Consider the following 12,329-nt stretch of genomic DNA (forward strand, 5'->3'; position numbering starts at 1 on the left):
ATTAAGGTAATGTAATACATTGTACATTTAACGTAATGTAATACATTGTACATTTAACGTAATGTAATACTTTGTTATACATGTTAAATGTAATGTAATACATGTTAATAAATGCAGTACATTTATTTTGCATTAATAATATAAGTATCATTGAAGAAACATTGTATTACTTTGATGCACGCTCTAGATATATTAATGTTAAAAGTAACGGTTCAATATTGAAATGATTCTAACACGAAGGCTATAACTTTAACGAGGTTTGTTTTTGATATTTTTATTCGTTCAAGGGTGGCAATGCAATATATGATGCTCTCATAACGCGTTAGTTGAGTCTTTCTCAAATTAAACTTTTCTGTGTACTCTTATTGTGTCATAAGTGCCTTTGCGCGAAGTGTTATTATGTTTGGAATTACGTATACGCGAACCGCATGATTTTAATTGCGAAGTTATTCGCTCGAAAGTTTCTCTGCAGTAGGAATAATATCAGGAAGCTGTTTTCACAGGCCGCTATAAGAATACTAAGATTAAATCTATCGCAGTGAAAACTTCAACCTTTATTATTATTCTTTTTCTTTTCTGTTCGACCGATTGTAGTGACTTCTTAACATTACGTATACGGAACTTCGCGAAGTGAACTGACCGATTATCTTTATTACCGGATACAATGCATGCGATAGACGCTTACATCGAAGGTGGCTATATTGATGATACATTTTCTACCGATTTCTTAATATTTATGTAGATTACAATTATGTAAATTTTGATACATGCTTCTTATCACTAATATAAGTGCTTTTTCGCGAAGCCACGAAAACCGCTTTTGATCTCACACAGCGCAATAAGCCGAGCTCGTGTACACCATATGCAAATTATTCCTTTGCATGCGAGCACCTGCGCCTAATGTCAACTTAAATATCTGCGTATATTCTCCCTTCTCTCTCCTTCAGAGTTCATTAGAAAAATATAGAGTCCACACGTTATTAATTTACGCAGGACGGAATTTTTTTTCGGCGGCCTCGTTCGCGTAAAACGCAAATTGATTGCAATTGCGAAAAGCCGCAATGTCCCGAGACTGCGAAGCAAACTTTCAATTTGCGATTCTTATCTTTCTTGAAGTATTTTTTTGACATTCAAGTTGCTTAAACTTTTTATATCATTGAAAGAGGTGACGACGAAATAGCATAAATACTCCCTAAGTGCACTGACGGATTTTCGCGCACTGTCTACGGTGAGGACAGGCGTCGTCGACGGGATTTTCGCGTAGTCTGCATTTCTGCTTCACCGACCGCAAAGTGTAACCTTATGCAATAATGGGAAAGGCTTTGGAGTCGGCCAGACCGCGGCTCTCATGAATATATGGATAGATGTTCTCGCTCAAGGTGTTTATCAAACCGTTTTCTAGTTACGTCCTTTCCGCTTCTGAAATATCCTCGACCCTTCAAACATAAACATAATTTGCGCTCTACAGAGATGAAAGAGATTTTTAGTTTTTTCGTTGTCTCTCTCCTTCTCTCTCTTCAACAGTATCGTAATTATTTTAGTTTCTTCGGGAAAGTGGATATTTCAAGTGTATTGATATGATTTTAGTTATACATTTTTATATTTGCTTGTTTAAATCAATTTCTTCTATTACGCATGGCAAAACAAATTATAATTAATAAATGTACATGTAATAATATACATATATATACATGTAATAATATACAATAAATAAAGATGCATGTAATGTAATCTTATACATAATTAGCTTTCGAGATATCTTAAATTTTTTATTTTTATTTATTTGTCAAATTATATATACACTAATAGGAATATTTATTTATTATTCTTAGAAATAAAACAAGAGACTTTAAATTAAAAGTCAAAATAAAAGTTAAAATAAAATTAACTTTAAAAAGCTGTAAGTAAAAAAGTAGCAAAAATTGATCGTATAAATTATAGATTAAAAAGTAAGTTTATAAGTCAAGAACTTATTGAGAGAAAGATTGTACCGGATATAAAATACTTTATTGAGCTATTAAAAAAATGCAATTGAATAAGAAATTTACTTTCTCTTTTACTCGTATTTTTCTTGTTTAGCAAATTACATATAAGTATAATATAGAGAGGCATATATGGCATAGGTGCTATAGATATATGTATTATAATATTATATTATTATATATATTATATATATATATATATATATATATATATATAAAGTCTAATATTTATATCATTAAATCACAGTTTTAGAAAAAGACGATTAAATCGATTATATAAATGTAAGTAAAAGATATATTTAAAGCGGACTATGATTTTAATCGACTAATTATAGAGAGGTAAAGATTATCACATTATATGCAATATATATTGTATTTATTTAATTTACGCGCATTCTAGTTGAGAGTTCAACATATTAAATAAAAGTCCAACTCGATTAAATGAATTTGTAATGAGCATATCCTCATTAAACGAAATCCGTACTAACCGATACATGGAACAATTGTTTACTGAATAATGCAAATGCTTACCGTGTATCGAAACTTTGTGATGGTTTGTGCGAAATATGAATATTTATTTAATATGCGTGTTGCGCTCCATATAGCTTATAATTATATGATCATTATACAGATTTATTCAACGAAACATGTAACTGCGTAGTTATTAGATTATTTTATACAAAATATTATATAAGTGAGACCTTTTACAAAGACGTCATTAAATGCGTTTACCTAAAATTACGTTGATTCATCTAGTGGCCAATAAAATGCCACGTGGGAATGATACAAGAGAGTTACGTTTAATGCCAAAGTATTCATGTGAATCGATTATGAAAGTAGTTTTAATAAAAAGTTGCTGCGCGTGAATGACTTTAAGCAGTGGCACATGTCTTTGTAAGATCCGAGAACGGTATCCGAGTGTCAAAAAAAATGGGAAAGATATCGCTTTTATTTCGACATTAGATGATTCACACGTTACGTTAACGACACGGTTGACTGACAATCGAAAAACTTTCGATTCCTTCATATATATGTATTTATATAAAATATTACAAAATAAACTGGACAAGGTAACTGAAAAAACAACAATAGCGCGTTGATTACCTCATAAGTGAGCGTGTTGAAACGCTCGCGCAAATTTTCACATTGTCTCTTTGACGATCATCAACGTGTGTACCATCGACTGCATTATTGCCAAGCATTGTAATACTTTAACAACTTCCTTCGCGCATTGCGAATTTACTTTTTAATTAAACGGGCATCGAGCATGATGCCGGGATACAAAATGCGCGCACGTGTCCGCGACATACGGAGAAAGTCTAATCGTCGCATCGTCTTGCGCGCGCATTATCATTTTACGCTACATGAATTTTGTCGTTTAATTAGATTTATGAGGTGGCTCGTAAAGCCAGTCATGTATTAATTAAGGAAGATGTTTTAATGTGATTTAATTTTCGCGAGAGTTATGCGATATCAAAGAGTCTTTTCCGAGTCGTAGCAGTTAATTGCTCGGCGAATCGAGTATATCGATACGAATTACGTCTCCTAAACCGCTTGAGAGGCGTTCTATGAGTGTCACTAAACCATTTCTCAAGGAAAACGTGCCGACGAGATCGTAGAATTAAATTTAAGATCTCTATCGAGGCGATTACGCGACGACGTCAAATTAAGTCGAACGTCAAATTAAGTCGAACGTCCTTCGTCATATTACCATCCGTTTATTTCAGGGGAAAGCATAAGTATTACGAGTCATCTAAAAACAAGCTGTTACGTATATGTATTTTATATATATATATATATATATATATATATATATATAGCCTCTGAAATTTTTATTATAATAATTATAATATATTTTATTATAATTATAATATTATAGACAATTAAAATAATTTTTTAAAGTAATTTTTAGAGACTTTCTTGGAAAAATATTTTTTTGTTTTTTACGAATCACAATTGTACCAATTTACATATTTTTTATCCGCTCGCTTATAAGTATTGAGTCCGCTAATTGTCCCTGCGTAAGGCAACTAGTTCTATCTTGCGTAACGCATTGGGAGCTACGACCGCCGTTATATCCGGTAAAATTTACGAGGTACGAGCAAAAAAGGAAGCAATGGCCGTGATGTTTTTGCCCCGTGGAGGTGAAAGAAGAAAGAAGGAAAGAAAGTCATGGATTAGATCGAAAGGCTCGCGAAAGAAAAGTCGAATCGATCGCAAACTCTGAAATTGCGATTCTTCCTCGGCGAGGGGAATAGTGATTGGAACAGCCTGGAACGACGGGGCGGCGATGTTACGCCGCCCGTATCCGCGCATCCGGCAGTAATCAGCCACGCTGGGGCGGTTAGCCCGTGGGAAAACGGCTTACCGAGCGGTGGTGGTCGTTCTGTTCACCTTAAAGAAAGACCGACGCGGACGAGCGCGATTTTCCGTGGAGTGGGCCAGCGAGCAGTGGGCGAAAGTGCCGGTATATATGCCGCTGATTGGTACGATGCAATCTCAGTGTGCACTCCCGAAGGCTACCATGAGCACTTCGCAGGTGAGCTCGCGTTGCTGATAGAGCGGCGCATGGGGTCCCTTTAGGACCTCGCCTCGGAACGGAGAATTATGCACGGGAATTATGAACGATGTATAAGAGGGTAGCGTCACGGGATTTGACGGCGTGAGATCTTTTAGAGATAATCATTGTGTTGTATTCCTGGTGCCGTCGCGCACAGTGTTAAAGTCCAAATTCTTGTTACGTGAGATTTTTTGTTTTCCTAAAAGATTAAAAAGTCTTACTAAAAAAAGAAAAAAATAATGGGAGATTTAATTAGATATTACGTTCACATTTTGCAAAGTGCGCCGACGTTTGTATAATAATAGATTATCATTTAATTTTTTTATTATATATGTATATTTTTTGTTTTATTATTTTTTGTTTTATTTATATCTTTTTTATCGCAAGGCATTTTTGTTATCATTTCCAACGATATTTTTAAAGCTCTTCCTAAATTGATCAGTCAATTCTAAGGTTGATAAGGTAAAGGACCGCAATTAATAACGCACGTTTATTCGCAGATTCTCGTGCTCCTCGCCCTTGTGGCGACGGTGGCTTTGGCCACTGAAATCAAGAAGGCCGACAGCAAAGAGAAGGCCGTCGACTCAAAGGATACCAAGAGCAAGCGCGGCCTGGAATTGAGTCTGGGTCATGACGGTGGTTTTGGCGGCGGTTTGGGTGGACACGATTTTGGCGGCTTCGGCGGCGGTGACGGAGGATTTGGCGGTGGTTTCGGCGGAGGGGGCGGAGGCGGCGGAGGTGACGGTGGACGAATCTCCGGCATCACGATTCATCGCGAAGTCTCGGTACCGGTTCCGGTACCCTACACCGTCGAGAAGAGCGTACCGGTGCCCGTACATGTGCCGGTGAAGATCCCGGTAGACAATCCGGTACCGTATCACGTTCCGAAACCTTACCCGGTTCCAGTGGAGAAAACCGTGGCAGTCCCTGTCGAAAAACCCGTTCCGGTACCTTACAAGGTACCCGTTAAAGTGCCCGTCAAGGTGCCTGTTCCCTATAGCGTTCCCTATAAAGTACCGTACCCCGTGCACAAGGAAGTGCCGTATCCCGTCAAAGTTCCGGTCGTCGTCAAGGAATCGTACCCGGTTCTGGTACACGAAGGCGGTCACGGAGGCGGTTTCGGCGGTGGTAGTTTCGAAGGCGGATATGGTGGCGGATATGGTGGCGGACATGAAATCAGTCTGCACCATTGACGATGATCTGATGTCAATTAATACTAACGATGCTCTTGTATATAATAATTGCGGTTCTTTTTTTTACACACGTGCTGTCTTAGCAGAATAAATATTAAATTATTAATACGGTGTTCTGTTTCTCGAAGAAATTTTTCCTATCCTCCCACATCTATTTTATCTGCGTGAAAGTATTAACTCAAAATATAAATATAATTATTTCATAGCAAACGTAAATAATTTTTCTCGATGTATTATTTTGGAAAATATACTGTTTGCTTATTTCCATCGATTTACCTGCATTATCTTTACATTGTGCAATCATAGCGTGTGACAAAAAATAAATTGTAAATTCGAACGTCTGTAAAACTGGCTTGTTAAATCTTACGTAACATACTTGCAAGTTATCATAAGTACACGACATAAGTGGAATCTTAACTGCTTCCTGTGAAACTAAGCGGAACATATTACAATATGGTTACCAGGAGATATGTGAAAGTATGAACCAATCATCATATGGCAGTTACGATTCCAACTACGCTATCTAAAATGGATGGAGAGCTTATCGCTCTAGTTAACGATTATGATAGAATATTGGGTAATCTGGTGATTAAGATAAAATATTAGAAGTGAGTGAGACGAGAGATAAGATGCAGTAGGCAATGTTTATCTCTTTTTTGTCATTTTTTTTAGCCGTAAAATATTAAAAAAAAAAATTGGCGTGTTTGATTTCTAATCTCTCATTAAAATGTTTTCTTATATAAATTATTTCACATCAATGTTAAACACACGTTTGCACAAATTATATACAGGTGCTATATATTAAAATCAGTATACGTCTCGCATACCGGTCAGGTTTTGCTTAACCGACGTGCAAGGTAGATTATTCCACAGTCAAGGTTGCCAGAAGAAATAATATCGAGTACTTGCCCTAGGCGATTCATATTCAAGCATATACGGAGAGTGCACGAGCATAGAATCTGCGGAGATTTCTCTCGGTGAGAGAAAACGAGCTACGCGAACGGAAAGAGAACGCGATTTCCGTAATCCTACTTCCTCGACGGTAACATTTCTCAACGGCCAACGGCAGAGACTATCAGCGTTACGTAAATAGATCGATCGATCTTACGTAACTATTATGAAAAGAAAGTAAGAAAGCGCCTTCATGTTAACGAAATCCATAATGATGATATTCAATTCTGTATTGGCAATTTATGGCGGCGTCTCACTCAGCGAGCACCCTAGATATCACTTTTATTTACAATTCGTAAGAGGAGAGAGATAGGTGTTACATGCGATGTCTTGATCGTTTTATGTCTTTTTTTTTCTAGCTTCGATGATAATCTCGCAATCCAACGTTATGTCAGATCACATTTATGAAATTTTACGCTCTGAATATTTTTTAACGCGACGTAAGCGCGTATTAATTGCAATATCTTGTTAGGGATCTGAATCTTGGCAAGCTATGAATAACTTATGTTGACCCGAGGCAATCGTTATAACGGTGCATGAATCGGTATTGTAATTTGCCCCTGTTAGGAACTCCTGAATCTTCTATGCGTAATCATTATTGTATGTTGCCGTTAACGAAGGAAAGAGAAGATTCAATATCCATAATTTTTCATATGCAATGCGCATCCTATGCAATCCTTATCCTGAAATGAATTATAAATTCAATTTACGAATCTCTTACTTCTGGTCTTACGTCTTTTCAGTTGAATATCATAGAATTTCAAACGTTCCTTGTAATGAGGAACGTTTGGAATTTTCTTTATACGTGTATGTGATAAATTTCTAAGAAATTTGAGCGTACTAGAAACATAAGTAATTAGCTGAACTGGCAGAACCGGATTAATTTTATTAAATTGTTGCAATATAAAATACGAAATATTGTAAATAAGGTCACATTAAATTAAAATTCCTTTGATTTCATTTTTAAAATCGTTCTTTTTCTAGAAAATTTATTTTATATGTGAAAAAATGATAGATAATGAAAATTCTAGTATTTGCAATTTGCAATTTGCAGAATATGAGATATGCAATTTATATTATATCGCTGATTCGTCATTGAATCAAATTAATGGAACAGATGTCTTGAGGTGCCTTGTCGAAGGAAAAGACAGAAGAAAGATGTTCTTTTCAATGCGAGAAGAACGCAAGCGCGACGGGAGGCGTCACGACGTCTCGTCAATCTAACGACATCGCCACGAACATCCGGCGCTTTAAACATCGCCATTTACTCTCACGGTTCGTTAGTTACGTGTCCCCCGCGTTGAAATGGGTTCGTCCATAGAGAGCACAGAGTTTTCCGTCGATACTTGTTGTTTGACGTAAGACATTGTAATTGACTAGAGAAACTTTAATTTCGTTGTACTCGTGAAATGAACTGATCTATGCGTTTATGAGTCAAGGTGATGAAAATTTAAGATTTCAGTATAATACAATAAATTAAAGTACAATTAAAATGTGATATTTTAAAATATAATGCAATATATAAAGTATAAAAATATAATAATCATTAAAAAATATAACACTATATAAATCTTATCAAGATAAGATATATTATATGTACCAAGATAAGATGTATTATTGCACTTTCTATTCTATTCGCCATTTCTTTCTGTTCGAGAGAAATATTATTCTTACATTTCCTACTGCATATTCGCCATTGGTATCTAACGAAGATTTGTTTATTTTATGGTAAAGCAAAATTTTATATTAAGAAAATGTATATAACTGATTCGTTATATATTTTTTTTAAATAAAGAAATTATTTTATTAATTTTAATGTGAATTAGAGACAGCAAATCAAAAAGTAATTCCCATAAAAGCAATTTTTTGAAATTCAAAGATAAAATATTCTTCTTCCTTTTTAAATTTCTTTCAAATTTTATTACATTATAGTCTTGGGCAATTAGTAAGTAATTTTCTACTTTATGAGGATAGAACTGCATTATACCGTGTATGCCGCAATCTCGCTTCGGTGAAACCGCGTAAGGAACTAGCGACCGTTAATGTACATTTCGTTAGACATGCATTGAAGTAAGTGCGCTCTAAATGCAATCTAATAGAGAACTCGCATAATAATACGAAGCAAAAGTGATAAATTACGTAATAATTTATCACTTGATAAATTAATGAGAATTAAAAGACAAAAGCTACTTCATGATTTTTATATAAATACAATGTATTTTTTCGGCTATTTTAAATACGAAAATAAATGTAAAATTTTCACTTATTTATAAACAATTTATAAACAATATAAACAATGTAAACAACATAATATGTTTTAGAAAGATTAATGCCATTATGCAAAATACATGATACGTAATTAAATACATAGTATAACATTCCTCATATATGTTGCCACATTAGCAAATATTCACAGCGTTCTCTTTAGTTTCAATGTTACCTTTACTTTGATGACATAGTCTTGTAATAATGTCTACGTTTTACTTCAAGTTGGTGTTTATGCAGACGTAAATCAAGAAATATGATCCTAAAGATTCTCTCTCTCTATCTCTCTCTCTCTCTCTCTCTCTCTCTCTCTCTCTCTCTCTCTCTCTCTCGTTTTGTTATATCTTTATTTCGCGTTTCAAAGCAAATATTCCATTATCTTTTGAGACTGTCCATTTTCTTCTGCTTTCTCGTAGGATGTGTTTACATTTTGTAAAGATAAATATAACCTTTCAAATTAATATTATTAGAGTTTAAATAGGAGTTTATTCATCTATCGGAATTAGATATTTAATATATATTTAATAATTATATATAATGTTATTCATAAACAAGTAAATATTTTTAAATTTATTATTACTTTATACATTTCATATTTATATAAAATGACATTTGAAACTTAAAAATACCAATAAACATTTTTATATATAACGAGAGAGAAAACAAATTAAATGGATAATTTTATTTTCAAGCTAATGATTTTTGTTTTATATGTATGTTTTCAATTTAATAAATGCTCATTGAAGCTAATAAAAGCCAATTTGCTATCAACACAATTAGTTACTTATGTATCAATTATTTATATGACTAATGACAAATTATTATCAATTACTATTGCAAAGTTTATCGCAATTGAAGAACGATTTGTTAATGAATTAGTGATATAAATTTTAAGTTCTTTCTTTTCTTTTTTTTTCTTCTGTTCTGCTTTGGTTTCGTTTGTATATAACGTTACGGATTTTCAAATTAGCATATTCTGATCCTCTTGTATCCTTTTATAACATTTGTGTAGCATCGACCTTTACATATGTTCTTCCTTCTTTTTCTTTCTTTTCCTTCTTGTTAAACTATTTATCTCTGATTTAAATTTTGCAACAAAAAATACATTCTCGCGTTTTAAACATGCTTCGCTTGTTATCGCTGGAGAGACAAAAAACAACGAAGAGAAAAAGAACACTGTGTGAAGTAATAAAACAAGTATTAAAACCCGATCGATTTAAAATCAGCACTTATACATACATACATTGAGGTCGCGCTCTTCGTCTTCTTTCTATGCTCTCCTCTTTCCTCCTTCCTCCTTTCTATCGCAACTAATGAGACGTCGACTGGGAAGCCTGCCTTAAGACTGTACCGTTAACTTCCGCTGTATCATAAACGAACCTGTTTACATAACTATAATAGTACAATTATTACAAGTCTATGCTCTCTCTTTCTTCTAGCCTACTAAACTTTTCGCCTTTGTCCTTTTCTTTCGTGTTTTTACTTCCTATCACGTACTTTTTGCTTCTGTCTTTTTCTCGCTGTATTTCTTCCTTTCTATTCTCGCTTCATTTGCATTCTGTTCAGGGGTATTGAACACCAGTTATAAAGTGAAATGGTTATTCAAGTGAGCTTACTGATGGTTTTTTATCTTCTTATTCAAGTTACAATATAGGCGTTTTTTCTGCATAGATTATGCAGAAAAAACTTTAAATCTGTTTCTCTTGATATCTCTTATTGTCCCCCTTATTCGAATAATAACGAGTAATAACAATATAAAATCGATCTCCTTTTTCCTCTCTATCCAATATAACTGCTCTTTCGCAAATGTATAAAAGTATACGAAACAGATAAACAAGTGGTTTACAGAAACGACTCTTTCATGAGCATGTTAAGTAACAACCGTTTCTGTCATTTATGTACAATATGTACAACGCGACAATGGCTTCTGCCTTTGTAGCTACGATCTGCGGCTTCCAGGCTTTACACAAGCATAAATCATACATTAAGCCTGGTTCATACTAGCAGCTTCATGTTAATGGACGCGTAATGTGCGATCGCTCGATTTCACGGGGCTCACCACAGCTGCTGCAGTAACGGCCGATATCTCGAGACAATGTTCTGTTGAATCGATAACCAAACGGGAATTTGGAACACCCGATAGCTTGATTCGAAGACATTGTAATCCGTTTACGTCCTACATTGTAAATATAATCTATGTGAATATTGTAATATCAGACTCCTTATAAGAGAATATATCTCAAGTTGCGCCTTTTGTGTATGGAATCTGAAGTTGACGCTTCAGTAACTTCAAACAATCCGTATTTATCAGGTCTTAATCGCGAAGTTTGAAAGCTATTATAACCCCACAATATGAAATATAATGTTATAATATATATAGAGATTTCTTGTTTTTGTTAAAGGAAAATTTCGTAAAGTTTGCAGAATAATGGTTTGGAGCATTAACCTCAGACGGATTTGCAAATATGAACAATATTGGAGAATATCCGAGTTCCAAATGTGCCTGAAGAGAAAAAGAGATGCTGCTGAGGGAAACGACACCTGTAGGGATAGCACTAAAATGAGTGTATTAATGTAATTATTTTAAGAGACTAAATAGATTTCACGTAAATTATTCTTGAATATGTGCGCGCTGTTTACACGCAGTGCATAGTTCGCGATAATGTCTACGAATGAAATTAATGATGCGCTCGGCGTGTATTAATAATGCATATATATACTTCATATACTTCATATATACGATAATTAAAAGATTTACTGGATAATGCGGACAATGCGGCCGCTAAGAGCCACGATGGGTTGGCAGATAGTTTGCCAAATATAATTCACGTATTATATGCAGTAAATGCACATCGCGCGCACTGTAGGAGGCGCAGGATAAAAATCGATAACAAATACGCTCAATCTATTAACATATGTTTCGACAATTGAATGTTGCTAATGATAGCAATCTTTTATTGTCATTAGTTAATTATTATGATATAATGAGTATTTTAAAGTGCATATGCACACAGTTTTTAGATATGCTAAGAAGAATCTCGTATGTTCAGAATTTTACTTCCATGTGCAATCGATGATTAATAATCTTCCATTATGTAAAACATTCAATAGAGGTAAAAAGAGATAGTAACAGCATACTATTTGTTCGTTTTGCGATCGTTATAAAACAAATATGTGTCAAATCAAGATAGGCCTTTATTAAAATGCACTCGAGAATGCTATTCGATGCAGAAATTTCCTTCTCTTGTTCCATAGTCATAGCGGTGGCAATGGAAAATATTATTGGCCGTGCATACATATCTCTTTTTCAATGTATAAGTGTTCGACGAATTGGAAAGACTTTTTAATTACTTCCGCGAATGAAGCTTATTATATTAC

General features: G+C 34.4%; 2 protein-coding genes across 2 annotated transcripts in view; one reads left to right on the forward strand and one right to left on the reverse strand.

Moving 5' to 3' along the window:
* LOC105255648 overlaps positions 1–12,329 on the reverse strand; it is a 58,082-nt gene that overhangs the window by 3,975 nt on the left and 41,778 nt on the right. The gene's annotated exons all lie outside the window — the stretch shown is intronic.
* LOC105255639 (tetra-peptide repeat homeobox protein 1) lies at positions 4,419–5,843 on the forward strand. The gene is made up of 2 exons (XM_011265052.3): positions 4,419–4,521; positions 5,043–5,843. The coding sequence occupies exons 1-2, from the start codon at positions 4,456–4,458 to the stop codon at positions 5,733–5,735; spliced, it is 759 nt and encodes a 252-aa protein (XP_011263354.1). The 5' UTR covers positions 4,419–4,455; the 3' UTR covers positions 5,736–5,843.

This window comes from Camponotus floridanus, unplaced genomic scaffold (genome assembly GCF_003227725.1).
Source record: "Camponotus floridanus strain SB8 unplaced genomic scaffold, Cflo_v7.5 scaffold9, whole genome shotgun sequence".
Taxonomy (NCBI): Eukaryota; Metazoa; Arthropoda; class Insecta; order Hymenoptera; family Formicidae; genus Camponotus; species Camponotus floridanus.